Genomic DNA, 25,000 nt, shown 5'->3' with positions numbered 1-25,000 from the left:
GAAGGTAAAGCTGAAATTGCGAAAGTAAATGTGGAAACCAAAAACAAGGAAAGGTTGACAATTATAACCGCATATGTACCACCCAGAACAAACTCTTGGTGCAAGGAAGAGCACGACACTATGATCAATGACACTATACGGAGTTTAAGCAAAATGCTAAAGGAAGACAAAAAAGTTATGCTAGTTGGTGACTTCAATTGTAAAGAGATTGACTGGGAGACATTCGAGAGTAATAGTGGAGATAACGCATGGGGATAGATTCCTAAGATTGATGATGGAGAATCTTATGATACAAAGAGTGAATGAACATACAAGATATAGAAGTGACGATGAACCGGCAAGACTGGACCTAGTACTAACAAAAGGAATATACATCAAGGATGAACTAAGGTATGGATGTCCACTGGGCAAGAGTGATCATGTAACCATAGAGATTGATACAGAAGAGGAGGTTACTAAAGAGGATGAATCCTACAAATCAAACAGGCTAAACTATATTAAGACAGACATGGAAAACCTTCGGAAGTTTTACGAGAAAGTGGAATGGGATGAGTTACTGAGAAAAAATAAAGTACAAGAAAAGTATGATATCTTTATGGAAGCCTATAACACTGGTGTCAAAAAATATGTACCCGTATACAGACCCAAAGTTAAGGGTAGGAAGGACTGGTTTAATGCCAAATGTGCAAACGCAAAAGAAAAAAGGGACAAAGCATGGAAAAGACTAAAAAGAAGGAAGAATCAAAGAAACAAAGAAGACTTCAGAATGGCGAGAAATGAATATGTGAAAATAAGGAAAGAAGAAGAAAAGGGATATGAGAAGGATATTGTGGAAAAATGCAAAGAACAGCCCAAGTTGTTTTATAGATTTATAAATGGGAAGACTAAACCGAAAGAAACAACAGAAAGACTGAGAGACGGGAATGTGGAAGTCAATGACCCTAAAGGTATGGCAGAGTTATTAAATAGAAAATTCCAGCAAGTCTTTACCAAAGAAACAATCTTTATTGCGCCACAAGAGAATAAAATAGAAGTTCATATGGAAGAGATTATGGTAAACAAAGAAGAGATCCATAAATTACTGGGAGAACTAGAAGATGGAAAAGCAGTAGGACCGGATGGAGTTTCTGGGTATATTTTAAAAAAATGTAGAGATGAATTAATTGTTCCAATATACGACATCATTAGATGCTCAGTAGCAACAGGTACAGTGCCCAATGAGTGGAGAAGGGCTGAAGTGGTCCCCATATATAAAAGTGGAAGGAAAGATGAACCTTCAAACTACAGACCCATATCCTGACAAGTGTTTTGTGCAAAATATGTGAGAAAATAATAAAGAAGCAGTGGACTAAATTTCTAGAAGAGCATAAGTTAATTACCAGCAAACAATATGGATTTCAAAAGGGCCGATCATGTGTTACAAACTTACTCAGTTTTACTCAAGAGTGACAGACAGAACTCAGGAAAGGGATGGATGGGTTGATTGTATTTATCTAGATTTGAAAAGGCCTTTGACAAAGTTCCACATACAAGACTATTATGGAAACTGGAAAATAAAGGAGGATTGAAAGGAAATATGAAAAATGGATGGCAAGCTACCTAATGGGAAGGAGATGAGAACTGTGGTCAAGGACATAAAATCAGAATGGAGAAATGTAGAAAGCGGAGTACCACAGGGTTCAGTATTAGCACCGATAATCTTCCTGGTATATGTAAATGACATGGCTGAAGGAGTTAATAGCTACATAAACCTGTTTGCTGACGACGCTAAATTACAAAAACATATAAGAAACCAAAAAGATCGTGAAATATTGCAAGAAGACCTGTACAAAATTTAGAAATGGAGTATGGATTGGGAGATGGAATTTAATGTGAAAAAATGTCATGTTATGGAAATGGGTAAAAGTAAAAAAAGACCAATCTGGATATACAAAATGGGAAATGGTGAAACATTAAAAAAAGTGCATAAAGAGAGAGACCTGGGAGTAGTGATGAGGGATGATAATCAACCAGAGAGTCATATAAATCGGATCTTTAGAGACACATATAACTTGGTGAGAAATATTGGAGTAGCATTTAGCTACATGGACAAGGACATGATGAGAAGGCTAATCACTACCATGATTAGACCAAAATTAGAATATGCAGAGGTAGTGTGGTCCCCCCATAAGAAGAAGCATATAAAGAAACTAGAAAGAATACAGAGGATGGCATCAAAAATGGTCCCAGAGTTGGAGGGATTAATATACGAGGAAAGATTAAAGGAAATGAACTTAACAACACTGGAACAAAGAAGAAAGGGAGACCTAATCAAAATTTATAAATTATTAAACAAAATAGATGAAGTAGATAATGAAGAACTGCTACTAACAGAAGGAAACATAAGCAGAAAAACAAGAGGACACAGTAAAAAAAATTGAGAAAGGGGAGATGCTTGAGAGACACAAAGAAGTATAGCTTCCCGCAAAGAAATGTAGAGGTTTGGAACAGTCTGAGCGAGGATATAGTATCAGCGAGGAGTGTGCAAAGCTTTAAAGATAAGTTGGATAAATGCAGACACGGAGACGGGACCACACGAGCATAATGCCCAGGCCCTGTAAAACTACAACTAGGTAAATACAACTAGGTAAATACACACACACACCTTTTTTGAAAATGCAAATTGGAGTGGGCTGTACAAAGCCAAAAGTACCCAAGACAAGTGGGAGGAGTTTTAAAGCTGTACAAAGAAGCCGAGAATAGATATGTCCCTGAGGTAACCAAAATGGATGTTGGTAAAAAGGAGTGGTTTAACAAAAGATGCGAGGCAGCTAGAAAAAGAAAGGAGGAAGCCTGGAAGGGATGGAGGAGACGAAGAAGAATCAACGCGTGGAACAATTTCAAACAAGCAAGGAATGAATATACAAAGATTAGAAGAGAAGAAAAACGGAAATATGAAAAAGATATAATCGATAAATGCAAAGACCAACCTAAATTATTTTATAGACATGTGAACGGCAAATTAAAGAATTGAGAAACAATCAATAAACTGAAATTGGATGGAACTACATATGAAGACCCAGCAGAGATGGCAGAAGTGATGAACAACTGCTTTCATAGAGTTTTCACAAAGGAAGACGAATTCGTACAACCACCGGGCCAGGAAAGAGGAAGGGTTATGCAGGAGATACAGTTAACGGTGCAGGAGGTCAAGGAAAGCTTGAACAAGCTGGATGTAAGAAAGGCGACAGGGCCGGATGAAGTATCAGGGTGGATCCTGAAAGAATGTAGTGAGCAACTTGCAGAGAAACTGCACTCCATAATGAGCACCTCCCTGAGTGAAGGAAGGGTACCACAAGATTGGAAGAGAGCAAACATAGTACCAATTTATAAAGGAGGAAAGAGACGACCCATTAAATTACAGACCGGTATCACTCACTAGTGTGGTTGCGAAGATATGTGAGAGGTTAGTTAAAAACAGGTGGTCGGATTTTTGGGTAAGTGAGAGAATTATCTCAGATTGCCAGTTTGGATTCAGGAGGGAGATCGTGTGTCACCAACTTGTTGTGTTACTACTCAAGGGTGACAGATTTAATGCAAGAGAGAGACGGCTGGGGGGATGGAGTGTACCTGGATTTGAAAAAGACATTTGACAAAGTACCGCACAGAAGACTAATTTGGAAAATTAAAAATAGGGGTGGAGTTGGTGATGGACTGATTAAGTGGCTGGAGGACTTCCTAACTAACAGGGAAATGAGGACAATAATCAAGGACAAGGTATCCAACTGGTGCCCAGTGAGGAGTGGGGTCACACAAGGTTTGGTGCTGGCACCAATAATGTTTGCTGTTTATATAAATGATATGGTGGAAGGAGTGACCAGCCATGTGAGATTGTTTGCAGATTATGCAAAGCTATTGAGACGAGTCAATGACGTGAAAGACTGTGAGGCATTGCAGAGGGACCTGGACAAAATATGGGAGTGGAGTGGTACATGGCAGATGGAATTCAACCTTGGGAAATGTAAAAAAATAGAGTTTGGTAGGAGCAGTAGATGTGAATATGATTATAAGATGGGAAGTGAGATAATATGCAGAGGAATGGAAGAAAAAGATTTGGGAGTGACTATCTCAGAGTACATGTCACCGGACAAACACATCAACAGGATAACGGGACAAACTATGAATTTGCTGAAGAACATAAGGACGGCATTTGTGTATTTGGACGAAGAGATGATGAAGAAAATAATAGTTACAATGATAAGGCCAAGGCTGGAGTATGCAGCAGTGGTCTGGTCTCCTCATGAAAAGAAGAACATAAGAAAGCTGGAAAGAGTACAGAGAATGGCAACTAAGATAACATAAGAACATAAGAACATTGGAGTCTGCAAGAGGCCGGTAGGCCTGTACGAGGCAGCTCCTCTGAACCTAAGCTCCTGTGTAGCTCCCGTGTATCTAACCCCACCTAATAATCACTGTCCATGAATTTATCCAATCTATTTTTTAATGTGACAGTTGTATTGGCACTTATAACATGACTGCTAAGCCTATTCCACTCATCCACCACCCTGTTTGTAAACCAATTTTTGCCTATGTCCCTGTTGAATCTGAATTTATCCAGTTTAAACCCATTACTTCGTGTCCTACCCAATTTTCTTACCTACAAAACCTTATGAATGTCTCCCTTATTAAAGCCCTTCATCCATTTATAAACCTCGATCATGTCTCCACGCACCCTTCGCCTTTCTAGAGAATGCAAGTTTAACTGTTTGAGTCTTTCCTCGTATGGCAAGTTTCTCAACCCCTGAATCATCTTAGTCATCCTCCTCTGCACCGATTCTAATATTTTGATATCCATTCTATAGTAAGGTGACCAGAACTGAACCACATAGTCAAGATGAGGTCTAACTAATGCTAAATATAGTTTGAGGAAGACTTCGGGGCTTCTGTTGCTTACGCTCCTTGAAATTAATCCCAGCACCCTATTTGCTCGATTTCTAGTTTGAATGCATTGTGCCCTTGGATGGAGATCAGAGATAGTACCAGAACTTAAGGATCGGACTTACGAGGAGAGACTCAATAGCATGGGGCTCACAACCCTGGAGAGAAGAAGAGAAAGAGGAGACCTGATAGTGGTGTACAGGGTGGCGAGCTGGGTGGAGAATCTGGACAGAGAGGACCTGTGTGTGTGTGTGTGTGTGTGTGTGTGTGTGGAGCGAGAGAGAAACGAGAGGACATGGAAAGGAGTTGAGGGCGACCACGTGTAGGCGAGATGTGAAAAAGTTTAGCTTCCTAAACAGAAGCATTGAGGTGTGGAATGGACTGGAGGAGGAGGTGGTTTGTGCAAGAAACATTCATGATTTTAGGAAAAGTTGGATAGGAGCGGATATGGATACAGGACAGCGCAGGCTCCTTTCCCGTATGTCACAACTAGGTAAATACAACTAGGTGGACACACACACACACACACACACACTCACACACATATACACACCACTCCGGTAGCTCAATCGGTAGAGCGCTGCACTGCAAGTCTTCACGGCCAAACAGGCGGCGGTTCGAGCCCCGCTCAGGCCAGATTCTTTCCGTTGACTAGGAGTGGTTACTGTCCCCCCTTGAGCAAGGGGGATGGGTTGTGTGGTGTGTGAGGTCTTGGCAGTACCCAGAGATCGACAATAATGAGCACTTACTCACGTCGGGAGGGTACCTGCTGGCGAAAGCCAGTCCAACTCGTGATCAGGCCGTGGTGAATTACACACACACACACACACACACACACACACACACACACACACACACACACACACACACTTTAAGGCACTCTGAATAGGGGCCCCAAAACCCCCTCCAGGCTGCCGGCACTTCCCTTGAGGCTCTGGAACAAGCACTGCAGACAGACAGACACACACACCTCACCCTTGGGACCTAAGATGACCTCCACAAACATGTGACATGACCCTCACAAACCTAACAGGACTAGTTTTTTTTATATACTTGATACTTATATTTTACCTGAAATGACACACAAACACCAATAATGTTCATAATATATATAAATGATATGCCAAAGGGTATAAAAAGTTATATGAGCCTTTTTGCAGACGATGCAAAATTAATAAGGAAAGTGTAGATGGAGGAAGACTGTGAAGAACTGCAAAAAGACCTGTACAGAGTGTATAGATGGACCCAGTTATGGGAGATGGAATTTAATGCAAACAAATGCCATGTTATGGAAATGGAGAAAAGTATAAAAAGACCAAGGAAGACATACAGGACGGGAGAAGAAAACTTAAAGTTAGCACATGAAGAAAAAAGATTTGGGAGTAACGATGCAAGACACACCATCCCCAGAAAAGCACATAAACAAGTTATTTGGAGAAACCTACAGGATGATGCAAAATATAAGGGTTGGATTATAGACTTTTTAACGAAGAGAAATGAGAACAGTAATCAAGAGCAATAAATCAAGCTGGGCGGAAGTGACCAGTGGAGTCCCCCAAGGATCGGTGCTGGCTCCGATTATGTTTGCAATATATATAATTGACATGACAGAAGGGGTGACAAGCTATATGAATATGTTTGCTGATGATGCTAAACTAATGAGGAGGGTGGCTAATGAAGAAGACTGTGTAGCCTTGAGTCAGGATTTCGATAGAATAAGCGAATGGTCACGCAAATGGGAAATGACATTCAATACAGAGAACTGTAGCCTGATGGAGTTTGGTAAGAGCAGTAGACGGATATTAGGGAACTACTCTCTGAGTAATGAAAGAATCATGAAAAAAACAGAAGAATAAGGATCTGGGAGTGACAATAACAGACAAGTTATCCTTTGGGAAGCATATAAATTGGATAACTGGGGAAACATACAATCTTCTTAGAAACATAAAAGCAGTATTTACATATCTAGACGAAGAGACGGTGAAGAAACTAATAACATCGGTGATACGTCCAAGACTGGAATATGCAGCGTTAGTGTGGTCACCTACATTGAAGAAAGAAATTAGAAAGTTGGAAAGAATACAGAGAGCAGCGACCAAACTATCGGAAACTTTGAGAGAACACACTTACCCCCCGGTCTCACAGACGCCGAATCACAAAAAAATCGTAGTACCTCGGGAGACAGCGTTTTCCCCGAATCACTACGAAAATTTGTTTATCTTTTCATCTCGAGGCGTTCGGTCGACCTCGAGGGCATATTCCCCGAAGTACACCGAATTATTTCCCAAAGTGCTACGACGTACTACAATATGCTACGATGTACTATGATTTCACCCTGATTTTCTCCCGAAGTACGGCGAGTTTTGGAGCAGAAGTACTACGAAGTATCACGAACCACACCAACTGTCCCGATTTGTAAGTACGAAGTACTACAATGTACGACGAACTACACCGATAACTCCGGATCTACTACGAGTTTCAAATCTCCTCCAAGAATTTGCTCCCGATTTTGAGCAAAAGACACACCCCAGCATCATCATGACCAGGTTGGGGCTCTGTGTCCAAGTGGATTGGTGACGCAAGAGGGCTGGAGGAGGGGGTGTCTCCCCAGTAGCAGACGATGACCTCTTCTTGGATCGTCCCTCCACTTTCTTGGCAGGTTGTTCTTGAGTGTCTTCTTGTTGCTCATCATCATCAGGAGAGGCAGCAGCGGCAGCAGAAGACCTTTTCTTCTTGTCTTGTCCCTTCTCGTCCTTTTTTGGTCCCATTGTGATGTGACGCGACTCCTGCAAATTGGAAAAGACTGATTGATGTGCAAAATGCTTGCCTTTTAATACTCTTCCCAAATTCGTAATAGGGTAAGGTGGGGTAAGTTGCCCCCCTTAAGAGATTGCCTGTTGTAGCCACATTTTTTGCAATAGAATTAAAAAAAAAAGATCTGTTGAAAGCTTAGGCTAAGGCCTATCTATGGTATATATCATATCCACTCATTATGATTTACACCTTTCTATAATGACAATTTAAAAAAAATAATAAGGGGGCTTCTTACCCTGCATGTGGGGTAAAACGCCCACTGGGTAGGCCTTCTACCCCACTCTGGCTTACAATAATAAAACTCACAGAAACATAAGGAAAATAGTTTTTTCACTTTATAAAAATATGATATGTATTCCTTTTGAAAACTATACCTATAAATCTCTCTTGATGTGAAATATAGGAACACAGTCATATTTGTGTCTCCTGATGAACAGAATGTAAAACTAAACAATTAATTAATTTTCCAAAAGGTATCCCCTTCTTTTAGACTAGTAATATTAGACAGCTTCCCTTTCTTCTGAATTTTTGTAACAAAAGGAACATCTACTTTCATGAAAAATATATGGAACTAAATATTCAATTAATTTGATAAAATATGTCCTTTCTGTTGAATATTGATATCTGAAAAAGTTAAAATACCAACTTCCTTATAGTCTCAAACTCAAAAGTGTTCACTTATGGATGCCTTTCAAAACTTAAACAAATTATATTTAAAGCAATACTGTAATGCCTAATCAGACTGGCAGTTTTGACATACGTACAGATCTAGGCCTACTCCAATTGTACATTCCGCATGTACTCATACCTTTATACATGTCCCGAGGGAGACAAGAAGGGGTGGTGGTGTTGGGATCTTTCTTTCGAATTCTTTTAAGAAGATTCGGAGAAAAGCATCAGAAAGGTGGGATACCTTTGAATTAGTGCAAGTCATCTGTGAAATTGATAGAAGGAAATGCACCTTTATTGTGGTGTATCGACCTCCGGATACAAGAGCAGAGGTCTTTATTGATGAATTTCGCACAGTTTTGGAGTCTGTGGATATGGTGAGTGCAAATGTGTTCATCTGTGGTGACTTTAATCTATGGATTGATGATCCTGAAAATTCTTCTGCCATGGCCTTCATTGAGATGATGGACAGTTTCAACCTGATTAATAAAGTGAACGAGATGACTTCTTTAGGGGGTCATGTGCTAGACTTGGTTTTCAGCGATATAGACGGTGATCTAGTGCAAGGGGTGTGTGTTGATGAAATATGTTGTATGTCCCCGGTGCATAAATTGGTAACCTTTGAAATTTCATACGTGAGGGAAGCAGTGCAGAGAAAAAAGATTACGTTCAGATTGCGAAAGAATTTTCAACCAGAAATACTGATTAACTCTGTGATACAGGAAATTACTATTAATTGTCGTGAAATCTGTGAACATGGCTCGGTGTTACGTGGAAATTGTGCTACCTGCCTGGTTAAGCTATATAATGGTTTAGCTAAAGATGAGTATAACAGCCTCTGTCCTCTGAGTGAAAAGGAGATAGTGTTGAGAGATCATGCACCTTGGTTTAATGTGGAAATACTGTGGGCAAAAAGAGAGAAGAAAAAAGAAAGACTGTGGCTTATGCAAAAAACAGATGAGGCAAGAAGAGCATACCAGGAGGCGAGAAACAAAGAAAATCGGCTTGTGATAAAACGGAAAAAGAATACTATCGGAATAAGGTTGTGGAGGCAGGGCCGAACATCAATAAATTATATAAGGTGCTTGACAGTTTGAGTGGAAACAGAAAGGTTAACAAGCTTCCGGATGGTTTCTCGGATGAAGTGCTGGCAAATAAGTTTTTAGACTTTTTTGACAAGAAAATTGAGAAAGTTATCATGAACTTTAGAGGCGACCGCGGTTACCATGGATCCGCTGTGGAAACTCCAGTCCCTGAAATAAAGTTAAGCTTTCAACAAGTGGATGTGGCTGTGGTGAAAACTATCATACACAGGTGAACCTGACGTACTGTGATGGTGATTCCTTGCCGATAAGTGACATCATTAAGAGTGGAAACTTTAGTGATTTCTTAAATATTATGACTGTGATGGTTAACACTAGTATCGAAAACAAGACTTTCCCTGAGAGTGAGAAAGCGGCGATCGTGAAACCTATCGTTAAAGGTAAACTGGACCCACAGTGTTTAGTTCCTTTAGACCAGTATCCAACTTGACGTTTCTATCCAAGATACTTGAAAATGTGATCTTAAATCAGCTAATGGAGCATCTGCTAGTGGTGCAGGCTTTACCGGATAATGAATCTGCCTACAAGAGGCTTTACTCAACTGAAACTACTCTCTGTTTGGTGGTAAACAACTTGCTTGTGCTTATGGATGAAGGGAAGTGTGGTGTTCTGATTTTGTTAGACTTGAGTGCTGCGTTTGACACGGTGGAGCACAGTCTATTGCTTCAGGATTGTAAGAATATTGGAATTGAGGGTGGCACGCTGGATTATCTGAGGAGTTACCTTGAGAACAGAACTTACTGTGTGCAAATAGGTAAATCGTTCTCCACTCATAAACTTTTGCAAAGAGGAGTCCCCCAGGGAAGTGTACTGGGTCCAATTTTATTGTGTTTATACTATTGGTCTTTCACATTTTACTAAGAAGGCATGAAGTTGACTTTAAACTGTATGCTGATGATACACTTCTATTTGTCGCTGAGTGACGTGGAAAACACTGAAGATAAGCTGAGCAGAATTATGGATTATGTCGGTAAATGGATGAATTCTAAGCAACTGAAGCTGAATGAGGATAAAACTGAATGTTTGATTGTGGGGAAGAACAAGGATGTCAGGAGGCTAGATGTTTCCACTCTTCGGATAAAAGATGACACTAGGACTGTAAAAAAGTCAGTCAAAGATTTAGGTGTGATACTTGACTGCACTCTATCATTCAAAGAACAGATCAGTCAGGTGGTGAGAACGGCAGGCTACCATCTCAGAAATATTGCATTTGTCAAGAAATACCTGGATGATAAGACCATGAAGATGCTTATATATATATATATATATATATATATATATATATATATATATATATATATATATATATATATATATATATATATATATATATATATATATATATATATATATATATATATATATATATATATATATATATATATATATATATATATATATATATATATATATATATATATATAATCATGTAAATAGAAAGCTGGATTATTGTAACTCACTTTATTATGGCCTTCCTAAATATCTGCTGAAGAAACTACAACTTGTTATGAACAGAGCTGCAAGGCTAACAAAGGGTCTGGTGAGAGAATAACACCTGCACTCACAGACTTGCATTGGCTGCCCATCAAGGCACGCATAGTCTACAAAATATTTGTCTTGACTTATCAAGCAATGACACTTGGTAAACCTGGATATTTGAGAAATATTCTACAGGATTTTCATTTGGACACCACCATGTCACTGAGACACAGTGCAGAACAGTATAGACTCTATGAGCCCAGGGTCAACCTGGAACTGGGTTTCAGAGCATTTGAGAAGAGTGACCCGCGGCTCTTGGATCAGTTATGTGTAAGCATGGTGGTGCAGAGAGAGTGACAAGAGAAAGGGCATTGCAAGGAAGAAGGGTGGTAGGGTCTTTGAGACAAATCATGAATGGCAGAAGTGTGAGCATGGAGGTAAAGAGGGATTTGAGAAATACAATAATAGTACCAACCCTCACATATGCAAGAGAAACGAGGGCCTGGAATGAAAGTCAGAGGTCTAGAGTGCAGGCAGTGGAAATGAGTTATTTGAGAAGTGCTTGTGGTGTGAGTAGAATGGAAGGAATGAGTAATGAAAGTGTGTACGAGAGTTTTGGAATGTGTCACAGGGGGTGAAGGGAAGAAGCATGGAGTGGTGGAAGAAGTGAAGCGACAGACTTTAAAGTGGTTTGGCCACATGGAGCAAATGAAGGAGAGTAAGATGACCAGAAGGGTGTATGTGAGTGAGATAGAGGGAGGGAATGCTAGAGGACGACCTTGAGTGAAATGGAGGGATAGGGTGCAAGAGTACGTTAGGGAGAGGGGGGAAAGATCTTTGAGAAACTTTGAGCAGGCAAGGAGGGAGTGTCTGGATAGAGATAGATGGAAACTCTGTAATGTGTGATGACTCTCATACTGGAGTGTCCGGGGGTTGTGTAAGGTTGTGTGTGGCGTCACTGGCACACTACAACGCAGCAGTGACTGGCAACAAAACACCAACAACCAAATATTACAAAAAATACCACACAAATGACAGGACTCCCATGAGCTGCACACTGTTCAATGACTGACAAAGACACCCACCTGTGTGCTGGATGATGGAGGCGTGGTTGGGGGAGTTGCTGCGCTCACCCTTGTCAAAGTTCTTCAGCTCCAAGTGGCCGTGATGGATCCACAGGTCTGGAGGCTGGACGCCAGGCTTGTTGCTCTCACTGCAGCTGCCGCCAACACTGCAAGGAAGTGATGCATCTTACTAGCTGCTAAATACTACTGAGTGCTGCTGCTGTACCTCGCAGGGCTGTCCAGAGGGAGATGGAAGGGCACATGCAATCTTCAAAACAGGATGGATGTTAAAGGTATGAGGTTTGAGTTCAACAAAGCATATTTGAATTCATTTAAAGAAATAGCTCCCAGCCAGCACACTGCAAGCAATCACAAGTTAGAAACACGTGTTAGCTGCTCCACCAAGAGACACAGATATCACAAACAGAGGTCACTTGTTACCCTGCAACTATGTATAGCACAAAATGAAAGTCCATCTTGAACATTTCCTAAGAACAAGTTTACCTTTTTTTTTCTTTCTCTAATCTTGGCAAACTTAAGTCTTTGTGGACTATGCCCTGCAGCCTTGTTCTCCATATTACAAAGTGAATAAAAAGTTCCTGCAGTCAGTGTAAAGGATTGCTGAAATGAGTCATGGGATGAAACACACCAACAAGAAACTGTCCTGCCACCTTACACAATGCTTGGCCTGGGCTCCGCCTTGACCCGCGGCAGTACAGTGTGGTGGCCAAGAAGGCCCCCAGCTGGTCATGGCTCCTGCCACGCCAGCGATCACCAGCACAATCAGGCCTCTCGCTCCACACACCAGCCAGGGGGCTCACCGATGCTCTTGTCAACAGCTGGAACACAGGAGCAGATGTATAATATTTTTAACATTGGCTTAATCAATCAGTCAATCAATGGGGGCCTCTGCCAGCCTGCCTCACCCAAACTATGACACCATTCTTGGGGGTTCCTCTGTGCAGGTCCCCATGCAGGCACCTTCCCCATACCATGTACCTCCCAGCAGGATCCATCAACCTGCTCTAACCCAACTTTCTGGGCACACTCTTTACTAAGGATTGTCTCTTACAGAAACAACCTGGTAAGCAGGGTTTACCCACATGCCCACAGAGCCAGAGGTGGCATTCACAGAGCATGCAGGTAATGGGCCTCAAGTCAGCCTCAGGGAGTGAGTGCTCCATGATGAGGGACAGTGTGGTGGGACACAACATGTGCATAACTGGGAGAACAGTGACTGATGCACCACAACACACAGCATGCAGGTAATGGGCCTCAAGTCAGCCTCAGGGAGGGAGTGCTCCATGATGAGGGACAGTGTGGTGGGACACAACATGTGCATAACTGGGAGAACAGTGACTGATGCACCACAGCAATGACGGCTCCCTAAGACTAACACTTCCTTACCTGGAAGAGTCGTGAAGCTTTCCACGGAGGAGAATGGACCAAAACCTTTGACATTGTGAGAGTGCATCTTGTGCAAATACTTCCTTGAAGGCGTCAGTCCATGGACGGTGAGGGTGAGCCAGTCCCCCGTCACTTCCCCCGTCACCCAGTCACTGACAGTTTGGTCCGTGGTGAGGAATATCACGTAGCCTGGAACAAACAAAATTACTCTCTCAATAATCTTTTTTTAACCGTGTACCAGTGACAGGCAAAATTTGTGGCTTTACCGTGTAGCAGCGACGGGCCTAAATAGATGATGCATAAACTGATCACAAATGCATTGATATATATTATAAAATGGCTTGCCTGAGTGATGATTTTCTCTCTCTCTCTCTCTCTTTTTTTTACGTCGCGGCCTATTGCGCCGGTAGGCTTCTTCCCGGTGGGTCCTGATGGTCGGCCCAAGGCAGTGCTTAGAGTGGCCTTTCAGAAACATGATCCCTGCAGCTACTGGGTTAAGTGCTGCCCATAGCTCCAGTAGGCTCTTTGGAGTGTCCTCTTGGATGACCCCAGCCCGGTAGTGGCTCAGGCAAATTGTATTTATAGTGGCTGACAGGATGTATGGTTCTTGCTTCCTGCCTGGCCCACGCTGCCCACCACCATGACCTAAGTCACTGTTTATTTACTATATATCCAGGTCTTTTCCACGTCAGTGAAGGTGTGTTCCCTTAACTATGTAGTCTAGTACATCACTGTGGTTTGGCACACTGACTCTTTTTTATTTTTATATAATTTGAAGATGCCATCCTGGTAACCCATCAGCTCACCTGTGATCCTCCCATTGTTCCGCTGCAGCGGCTGCCGGGTGAAGGTGGTGGTGGACGGCTGGCCAGGAGGCCAGGACGGTCAGGCCACCAGCAGGGTGTTGGAGGCCACCAGGCTATAGGGGACTCACGCCAAACCTGATGGGGAAAAGTGTGGGAAAAAGTGTGATTTTGGCACACAAAACTTCAAAGTTCCCCATCATGCATTTTATATATATATATATATATATATATATATATATATATATATAGATATATATATATATATTTATATATATATATATATATATATATATATATATATATATATCTCCTGGTGAGTGATTCAAAAGTTTCCATAGGTTACTTCAAGTTTAAGTTTAGGCCTGTAAGTCTGAGCACAGTCAAGGATCCAGATACATACTTGTTCAGTACTTGTTTGTAGTTGGTACAGGAGCAGGTTTAGGACAGACAGAGTTGCCTGAAGTTGTCATTTTCATGACAGAATATTATATTATTACCATACAGAAGAATATCTACTTCTATTCTGTTACGGTTTGGTTGGAAACCTTGGTTACTATTATGATACATTGCCGGCCAAGTTAGTAAAGACTAAAGGAGGCTGATTTTTTACCTAGTTGGCAACATTAGCGCAAGAAGATATAATAATGTAGGAATCTTTTTTTTTATACTTTGAAGAGAATAAATGAATCATTGCACATGAATAGGTTGTTTTACTTTATCATCTTTGGAGCACATCATTTAACCTATGGAATACTTTTACTCAGAAAAATACAAATAAAATCAATGATTTAATCATTTGATTAAATCAATTTGATTAAATCATTGCCAACCCTGCTGTGCTGTTTCTAATACCATTATGTAAGGTTCATTTTTAAGTATTTGCAAAAGGTCAATGAAAAAATCAATATCTCAAACACTAATAATAGCTCACCCTATGAGTCATAATTTCTCTGTGCCTCATCACAGCAAGGATTCAGCTGTGCAGGATTTCCTTGAGAAGTGTTGCAGGACTGAGTGAATATTTACTGAAAGAAGAACGAAGGCTTCCAGCACTGTGGTCTCACCCTGATGGTCTTCACAGCAAACTCACACACTGTTGATGGCTTGAGGCTGTCAATGAGGCAGGTCACATCCGTGGCGTTGACGTAGCGGCTGGAGGATGAGGACGAGAAGGTGGTGCAGCTGTTGTACTGCAGGAGTCAAAGGTCAGTATTAACAGGGAGTCAGGTACAAGGACAGACGGAAAACATAAGAAAGGTCACTGGATGAAGGACTGGCTTGTGAAATGAGACATGAATGACAGGAGGATAGGAAGGGTGTGAGGGAGTGCTTGCAGGAAAAAGAGGATGTGTAAGTGAAGGATAAGGATGTATGAGGGAGGATATGAGGTGTATAAGGGACTGTTTGCAGGAAAAAAGAGGATGCATGAGTTATGGATAAGGATGTGTGAGGTGGACGTGAGGTGAATAAGGGAGTTTGCTGGGACGAGAGTATGAGTAAGTAATGGATAAGGATATAGAGAGGAAGATATGAGGTGAATGAGGGGCTGTTTGTAGGAGGGAGAAGGATGCAAGTTACGAATAAGGATGTGGAGAGGTGGATATGAGGCGAATAAGGGAGTGTGTGCAGGGAAACAAGAATGTGTAAGTGGTGAATAAGTTCCTTGACGAATGACTAACTTTTCCGCTGCTGTGTTGATGCAAGTGGCAAGTCGTGACACAGTGCACAAAGAACATGAGATAAAACATATATTTTCCAGCTGATGACTGCCCTCCCTGAAGCAGCCCAGCAACACTACCCAAAACTGACCTCTTTTGACCTCCCATTCTTCATGCTTGTGTTTGGAACGGCATCTAGTGGCCTTTTAATTGTTGTTTAATTTGTTTACCTTGAGTTGCCTCCCTTGAAAAAAAAAAAAAAAAAAATAATAATAATAATAATAATAAAAAAATAAATAAATAAATCACCTGGTTCTGGCTCAGCATGGTGTCTGCCCACTGCAGCACCACGGTGAAGGGCGTCAGCACCACGGCCTTCACCCACACCGCCGGGTCCAGCGTGGGTGCCACCACCTCCTCCTCCTCTGGCTGGGTGCGGACTTGCTGGTACACCGGTTGCCCGTCACCCACGTTGTTGAAGGCTCGCAGGCTTATCACAAACTCCATGTTGGGTTCTGAGGAGATGGAGAACTTGTTATGGACCTAATCGTAACAATACAACAATTTTTTCACGACCCTTAACCCGTCCGCTGCGATTGGCACGGATTTTGCCTTCACTTGTAGCCTGGTAACATAGTCCCAGGTCTTTCTCTCGCTGTCTGTGGTGGATAGTGGAGTGTTTCCCATGTGGTATTGGTGTGCTGGATATCCCCTCCCAAGGTGCAGGACTACACTTTTCTTCACTGAACTGTAGCCACGGACACTTTTTGTTCCATTCCTGTAGCTTGGCGAGGTCTGCTGCTAGGAAATCCGCAGTCAAGGGGTTAAACTGGGCAGAACAGATAACAAATAAGATAGACTAACAGACAACAGGTAGAAAGACAGATAACAGGCCACAGATAACCAATGAATAACCTGACTAACATTATGACCACCCAGGAAATATCTGAGAGTTCAGGGCAGACAGAGGAATGAGCCTGAACGATGATGAGTCTGAAAATGGCAACTCAGAATACCACCTCCTTTCCCTCAATAATTGCTCTCATGGTCCAGGGTCTTCACAATATGGAGAGCTAACTTTATGATGGTGTGTAAATACTTTTCTGTGTGTGTTTGTGTGTGTGTGTGTGTGTGTGTGTGTGTGTGTGTGAAATGTTAACAGACTCAATAAATGTTTAACTATGATCTACTTAGCAAGATCTCTACCTTCACTTTACTTTGCTTAAATGAAAACTTGTTATGGACTCCATCATCATTTTTTTTTTTTGTGGTGAATGTAATGTTAACTCCAGACTCAATAAATGGTTAACTATGATATCATTTAACCCATTGACTGTGGATTTCCTACCAGAAGACCTCACCAAGCTATAAAAATGGATCAAAATGTTTCTACTAAAATTCAGTGAAGAAAAATGTAAAGTCCTGCACCTTGGGAGGGGATATCCAGCACACCAATACCACATGGGAAACACTCCACTGTCCACCAGAGAGGCAGAGAAAGGTTACCAGACTAACAGTGAAGGCAAATCCGTGCCAATCCCATTTTTTTTTTCTTTTTTTTTACATTGCAGCCTATTGCGCCGGTAGTATTCTTCCAGGTGGGATCCTGATGATGGATCAAGGCTTCTTTTCGGTAGGTCCTGATGGTCGCCCAGCCCGTTCTGGCGCAGGCGAGTGTTTATATTGGCTGCTGCCTCCCAGGCTCATCTTTGATCCTAGAATCTGAGTCCAGGTTGATAGGGGGGTGGTCTTGGACAGCATGTGTGGTTTTTTTTAAGCCACGGCGGCTGAAAAAAAATCCCAGGGTGGCACCCTGCGGGGATTGAACTCGCGTCCTCCTGAACACGACGACTCAGCCACCGCCTCCCCATATGACAGGCTAACAAAATCTTTACCTTCTCTTGGCTCAACACAAATGTAGAAGTGGCTAATTCAAAATCCCTGTCTTGTGGAGAATCACACTGCAGGTCTGCATACTACTTGGCCAGAAAATGGAAAATTAGTCACAAATGATCATCTTACACACCCAGCTTATCAATGATGTAACCGTGCTGCTTGCTGTCCACAATCTTGGAGTAGATGTCCGCCACGCCTTGGTCCCAGGCAATGGTGTAGCCGCACAGCAGCACATTGTGCTGTGCGGGGGGCTGCCAACACACCCTGATGTGGTCATTCAGTGCCATGGCAGTAATGGACCACAAGACACTACAGATAACACAGTGACTCCACCATCATGATCACTATGTAGGTTTTATCATGGCTTCCAAACATGAATATTTTGTACCATGAAAACAAAATTATACAAATGTATTGTACCTGTAAGTTATCCTAAATTCTATGCACAACACATATATTAGGTTTATACTGTTTGTTGGGAATTAAGAATGTAAGTGATGGATAAGGAGGTAGGAGGTAGGAGGGACAATTTGAAGGGACAGAGGATGTAAATCACAACACTGAGGGAAACACTCACCCTTCAGACCAACTGGCTTGTCTGGGACCCTGTTTTCATGGAGGTCATTGGTGAGGTCCCCGCCAGGGTGGACTGAGTGTATGGGCAGTGCCGATGACCGTGAGTGCTGCAAGATGGAAATGGAAAATGAAAATGAGGAGCTGTTAGCATATTCTCAACATGGAAAAACTCCACTTACATTAAAATTTACTCTGTTGAAATGAAATGGGAAAAGTATATTTGTCCCCTTGAATGTGCATTTCCTAGCAGAAGACCTCATCAAGCTACAGGAGTGGAACAAAAAGTGGCTGCTACAATTCAATGAAGAAAATGTAGTCCTGCACCTTGGGAGAGGACATCCAGCACACCAATACCACATGGGAAACACTCCACTATCCACCACAGAGACAGAGAAAGACATGAAACTATATATATGATACTAGGCTAACAGTGAAATCCAAACCCGTGCCAACCGCAGCGGACGGGTTAACCCAAACTACCTGCCCGTCCACGGACCCCCATAGGGCACGGAGGGTAGACGACCGGGGCTTACATGTCAACGCCTACACGCCCCGCCACGGCACCGCTACAAGGCCGGGAGCACGAGGATAACAAGGGGGGGCACGTGGATAGCAAGGATAACAAGGGAAGCACGGAGCACAGCGTCCCTTCCTCTCTTCCCCGCGCGAGGTAAACAAACACTGAACAGCTGATGGCTGGGATTATTGTACAACGTTGCCAGATTGTCGTACTCAGTTTCTCATGTTTCCCAATTTCCATCCCCAAAACTGTTTCCTGGGTCACAATAACGATATTTATTTGTAGTTATTGTTGAAATGGTTTATTATTCATGTTTCCTGGTGATATTTATGCGGGAGAAGCTGGTAAATGTAATGCTCCGAGTACGACAATCTGGAAACGATGCTGGGATAACTTGCCTTCATCATCTCGCCCTCGTGCATGCAGGGCCCGTGAGAGGGGGGTGAAGCTGGTATCTTTACACCAGGGCCCGGTCTCAAAGGGGGCCCGGCCTCAAAGGGGGCCAGTCACCCGACCAGGAGGGAAAAAAATGGGAGAGTAAATGGAGAGAGAGAGAGAGAGAGAGAGAGAGAGAGAGAGAGAGAGAGAGAGAGAGAGAGAGAGAGAGAGAGAGAATACTAATATGCAAAACACACCATAAACATGATATGTATATATATAATAGAAGTTTCTACAGTTTATCAGTAAAATAATAGTTGTTGAAAAACTTTTTCTAAATAATCTTAAGCCTGGAGTGACACCACGTAATTACGTAAATGAATGCAGCTCAGCTGTGTTGGAATATAAGCGATGTCAACTCTCCGTCTCGCTCAGTCACCATCATTCTGTGGCAGGGTGTACATCGTCTCTCTCATTCCTTGGCAAATATTTCAGTAAGTTACAGAACTTACAGACTTTAAGTTAAGAAACTACTTATAATTTTATCCGTATGTTTAAGTATGTAGCATAATGTAGGACAGTGTAGAGCAGTCTGGATACTGAGTGATAGAGAGAGATGAAGCTATGAACGCGTCTAGTTCTCGTATGACAGGGCTGGACCGCTGGGCCCTGGGGTAGGGAAGGGAAGAAAAGGATATGGCGATAATGCGGATTGAGCATGAAGATCTTTTCAGTTGTTATTAAGTTGTGGGAGTTATATTCCTATAATGAGAAATTGGAATAAAATATAGATTTTCTTTTGAGTAATGTACTGTACAGTGTTAGTCTGTACCATGTTTGATGAGCTGAATTATCATTACATATCAGTAAATAATTGATTATTTTACTGTATTTATAGGCCTATGGTATGGACCGTATAGTGTTATGTGCATTGTTTATTTACACCAGTTTGTTTATGATAGTTTATCCATATTTTCCTTTAAAATATATGCAGACAGTCACACCTGGTTGTTTTTCATAATTTTCTTGGGGGAGGGGAGGGGGAGGCTTACATCGCATGGTTCTTACCCCTTAGCTGGATAATGCCTAAATAGGCGGTTATACTTACAGTTACAGGTCTATAGCTTATAGGCTTGCCGCTTGCTTTGCTCACCAAATAGGCTGCTTCAAAGAAAAAATTCCAAAGTCGATTTTTGAGTCCAAGTCCATCCCTGTTAAATTAAATGAAATTGTTCAATAACAACATGTACATTTTTTAAACAAATTGACCAAAACTGTTGAGTATGTACCATGTAATGGTGTAAGTGTCATAATGTCATTATCACCATTGTGCTTTAGGCTTTAGCCTTTAGGGTAAAAGTTTTTTTTCCTCTTGTTTCAGACTGGCTGAGACTGCATAATGTATTCTCACAAATCAGGTGCACAGAAGCGGAAAGAAAAACAGGCTAGGGAAGAGGCTGTTTCAAAGTGTGCAAGAACATTATTTGAAGTGGGTGTTAAGAAAATAGACACAATAGACACTAATGTAGAAGAACAGAATATCTTGCCCTCATCCTCAGAGTCAGACCCCTCAACTTCACAGTCATTAGTCCAGGATGCCCAACAGGAAGCCGAATCCGATGTAATAAATGCAGAACCCAAAGACACTGAACAACAAAGAGATATAGGTTTGATCCCTGATAGGCCATCTCGAGTGCAGATTGAAGATTTTGTTAGACAGGGCCCTCAGCCAATGCCAAGTCAAATTGCTTCAGATGATAAGGGTAACAGTTTCCCTTATACAGTTTTGAAAGTTCAGAGACCAAATGGTGAAACTGGAAAACGAGATTGGCTAGTGTATAGTCAGCGTAAAAGAGCACTTTTTTGTTTTCCTTGTCGACTGTTTATTGCAGGATGTACACAACAGCCAAAAACACCTTCAAATTTGGCTTCATGTGGCATTGGAAAACAATCGTCATGGAAAAAACTTTATAACCGCATTCCAGAACATGAGCATACAAACTACCACAAACAGTGTTATCTAGACTGGCGTCAGTTAGAAGCACGTTTGAAAGAGGAATCTGGAATTGATGATCAGTTACAGAGATCAATTCAGTCTGAGAAAAGTAAATGGAAGCTAATTCTAAAACGAATCTTGGATGTTGTACTGACTTTAGGAGAGCGAGGCCTTTCATTTCAAGGAGAGTCTAGCATGATAGGTGATACAAATAATGGAAATTTTCTTGGTATAATTGAGCTGCTTTCTCGTTATGATCCCATTCTTCAAGATCATGTATCTAAAGTGAGAGAAGCTCAGAAGGATGGGAAGCGTCTTCAGGCTCATTATCTTTCCTATGCATCACAAAATGAATTCATTCAATTATGTGCCGAAAAGGTTAAAGACTGTATTCTTAATGAGCGTGATTAGGCCAAATATTATTCAATAATGGTTGATGCTACCCCGGATATGTCACATACTGAACAAAGTACATTCATCCTGAGATACCTAACTTGTGATGAATGTGGTAAATACCTGATAAAAGAGAGATTTCTTTCATTTATTGATGACAGTAAGAAGACAGGGGCAGACATTTCAGAGATGATATTAAAATTTCTTAGTGATTCTCATATTCCTTTTGAAGATTGCAGAGGTCAGGGATACGACAATGGTAGTAATATGTCAGGTGAGTACAATGGAGTCCAGAGCCATCTTAAAAGAAAGAATCCTCTCTGCTTGTTCTCACCTTGTGGCTGTCATTCCTTAAACTTGTGTGGTTCTGATGCTGCTGCTTGTTGCAAAGAGGTAGTAACATTTTTTGGGATGGTACAGACAGTATATAATATTTGCTCGAGCAGTCCCAAACGCTGGGAGATACTTAAGAGTCACATTGCGGCATCTCTTCACGGTTTATCTGGAACTCGGTGGACAGATAGAGTAGCTAGTGTCAGGCCCTTTGCACACCATTTACCTGGTATTCTCGCTTCACTTAAAGAAATATCCCAACTGAAGAGTTTAACAGCTAAAACTAAAGTAGATGTGGCAGCCGCTATTAAGTATGTGTCTTCTTTTGAATGTATTTTGATGGCTGCTTTTTGGTTCAAGTTATTGAATTCAATAGATCAGAGAAATCAGGTGATTCAAGCTCAGTCTTCTACTGTAGATATTGAAGTAAAAAACATAGAGGACTTGGAAACTGAATTGCAGTCTCTCAAAAAGAAGTGGCATTTAATTTATGATGAAGCCAAAGTTGTTGCAGTTGCCATGAACATTGACCCAGTATTTCGAGTCACTCGGAAAGGAAAAAGAAAATCCTTTTTTGATGACTCCGACTCTGATGATGATAAGGTATCAGGTGAAGATTCACTTATACAGACAGACGAACATAGGTTTAAGAAAGAAGTGTTTTTAAGGTTATTGACACAGTATGTGAGAGACTAAACAAGCGTTACCAGGCCATCTTCCAGATTAACAAACTATTTGGGTTTCTGTGGTCATATCTTGATATGACTGATGAAGTGATAGTAAATGATTCTAAAAACTTTAGCACTAAGTATAGCAAAGACATCTCTAGTGACAAGCTAACTGAGGAAATTCTGTACCTTAAGAATATACATAAAGCCAATTTAGATGACAACTCTCTCTCCACTTCTGCTTCTTAATAAGATCACAAAATTAAAACTACAAGATTTGTTTCCAAATATATGCATAGCCTTGAGAATTTTCTTGACGTTGCCAGTCACAGTTGCCTCTGCAGAAAGATCCTTTAGCAAATTAAAGTTGATTAAGAATCACTTAAGAAGCACAATGGGACAAGAGAGATTATCATCACTAAGTCTTTTAAGCATTGAAAGTGATTTGGCACGAAAGATTGATTTTGATGATTTAATTGAGTGTTTTGCTGCTAGAAAAGCAAGGAAAGGAGTATTTCTTTAATAATTATACATGTATACTTGTATAAAACAGTCACATTTATGATTTATTTAATATAGGGAAATTTGAATTTCAAATTCATCAAAACTTTATTATGCATGATAATTATACACAACATGCAACAGGCCAACAGTGACTTACTGCACAATGCCACTTTAATGAGTTTCATGAGTAAGTTTTGTTTATCTCAAATTATACGAAATGTAATAACAAAATAAGTTGTTAACTGCAAGTCATAAATAAAGCTCCAATACGGCAAGATGAACAGAATTTACATCCTACCAGTGAACATTTATGGCTTTAAATTGGCTCTTAAAATTGGTCAAATTCTAAAATCCTGATCCCCCCAGCTGGATGGGCTCACTTCGCTCGCCAAATGGTAGGGGCCCAATGACACTCATAGTACCAGGGCCCAGTGATGGCTCTCCCTGGCCCTGCGTGCATGTACCGGTTTTCGACGCTTAACCATTGCCAAAACACATCAGGAATCAACGGTTTTAGTGATAACTATATCTGAGTCTCGTTATTGGGCGCCAGAGACAGGTTTTGGGTGGGAGATCGGCAAATATAACAGGCTGAGTGTAACGAGCTGGCAGCTTCACGCCCGTGTGACTCGCCAGCGATACGAAATTGTCGTACTTGGAACATTGTACTTACCTTATATTATAGTTGTCTATCTATGATGTGTAAATTTATCTATTATTCATTTGTATTCGTCTAGTTGCTAAACTCGTGTGCTCCAGTTAAACTGTTAATTGACTCTCCTTGCTGACAGCACGCCGGTAAATATAAGTGCTGCATTCCACTGACACTATTTTTCAAGCACCTTCCTCACCACAAAACTGTTCTTGTTTCCTCTAATGACTGACTCACTGACTGCTTGATTAACTGACTGACTGACTGGTTGACTAATTGACTGACTGACTAACTGACTGACTGCTATATATGGCTGTGGTTAACTGACTGAATGAATGAATGATGGACTGACTGACTGACAAACTGACCGATCCTGACAGACACACTGGTTGACTGACTGACTGAATGATTGAATGAGATTGATCGACTGATAGAAGGTTTACGAGTGGTGGAGCGCCGAGGTGAGTTTCGACAGGGGATGCTTGCAGCCTGTGTCGATCTCAGGAAGGCGTTTGATTCAGTGCATCGATCGTGAGGCACTCTGGGATCTTCTGCGACTCCGTGGGATTCCTGCGAGGACTATTGGTTTGCTGACTGGCCTGTATTCTGGGACAGAGAGTGCTGTGAAGTGTGTGTGTGGGGGGGCGGCTTGTCCAGCCTCTTTCCCGTGAATGCGGGAGTGAGGCAGGGCTGTGACCTTGCCCCAGCGCTTTTCAACACTTGTATGGACTGGGTACTGGGCAGAGTTGTGGACCTGCGGAGCATCCATTGGCAATACCAGGGTCCTTGTTTTTGCCGATGATGCAGTAATCCTGGCGGAGTCGCTGGAGGTCTTGGTGATGGCTCTCGAGGCACTGCACGAGGCGGCGAAGCCCTTGAGACTCCAGGTCTCCTGGGCCAAGACCAAGGTACAGGTGTTTGGAGGCTTGCTGGATGACACAGTACAGTCTGTTCATGCGTGTGGCGAGGACGTTGAAATCTCGGAAAGTTTCACGTATCTTGGTAGCGTAGTTCATAACAACGGTGAGTCTGGCCAGGAAGTCTTACGGCGGATTGGTCTGGCCCACGGTGCTATGGACTCGCTCAACACGAGTATATGGCGTTGTCGATACCTGTGCAGGTGGACAAAGACGCGGATCTTCAAGTCCCGTGTGCTCCCTGTCTTAC

General features: G+C 41.8%; 2 protein-coding genes across 5 annotated transcripts in view; one reads left to right on the top strand and one right to left on the bottom strand.

Annotated features, from left to right (window-relative positions):
- The window catches only part of LOC126993567 (neogenin-like), a 32,414-nt gene extending 13,324 nt beyond the window's left edge, over positions 1-19,090 (bottom strand). The window contains exons 1-9 of one of the 4 annotated variants that reach the window (XR_007747957.1): positions 18,923-19,090; positions 18,391-18,496; positions 17,944-18,122; positions 16,227-16,432; positions 15,191-15,449; positions 13,454-13,642; positions 12,723-12,885; positions 12,068-12,213; positions 7,544-7,703 (exon numbers count right to left, since the gene is read on the bottom strand). Coding sequence is in view for 1 of the 4 variants with exons in the window: in XM_050852705.1 (XP_050708662.1) it covers positions 15,282-15,449; positions 16,227-16,432; positions 17,944-18,100 (531 nt within the window). In the remaining 3 variants the exon portion in view is untranslated. Of the gene's footprint in view, positions 1-7,047; positions 7,704-12,067; positions 12,214-12,722; positions 12,886-13,453; positions 13,643-14,259; positions 14,381-15,068; positions 15,450-16,226; positions 16,433-17,943; positions 18,123-18,390; positions 18,497-18,922 lie in introns of those variants that run through there. The other 3 variants (XR_007747958.1, XM_050852705.1, XR_007747959.1) reach the window with 3 other exon arrangements.
- Positions 19,091-19,334: 244 nt separating this feature from the next.
- Positions 19,335-23,639, top strand: LOC126993566 (zinc finger MYM-type protein 5-like). The gene is made up of 2 exons (XM_050852704.1): positions 19,335-19,781; positions 20,669-23,639. Exon 2 carries the CDS (start codon positions 20,687-20,689, stop codon positions 21,692-21,694), a length of 1,008 nt encoding a protein of 335 aa, XP_050708661.1. The 5' UTR covers positions 19,335-19,781; positions 20,669-20,686; the 3' UTR covers positions 21,695-23,639.
- Positions 23,640-25,000: the final 1,361 nt, after the last annotated feature.

Source organism: Eriocheir sinensis, unplaced genomic scaffold, assembly GCF_024679095.1.
Source record: "Eriocheir sinensis breed Jianghai 21 unplaced genomic scaffold, ASM2467909v1 Scaffold634, whole genome shotgun sequence".
NCBI classification, from domain to species: Eukaryota; Metazoa; Arthropoda; class Malacostraca; order Decapoda; family Varunidae; genus Eriocheir; species Eriocheir sinensis.
The sequence above is the reverse complement of the archived record's forward strand: the minus strand, read 5'-3'. Positions and strand labels throughout refer to the sequence as shown.

Bases quoted from the DNA above. Each gene is read 5' to 3' on its own strand.
- LOC126993566 (XM_050852704.1), top strand. From the start codon at position 20,687: ATGTATTCTCACAAATCAGGTGCACAGAAGCGGAAAGAAAAACAGGCT.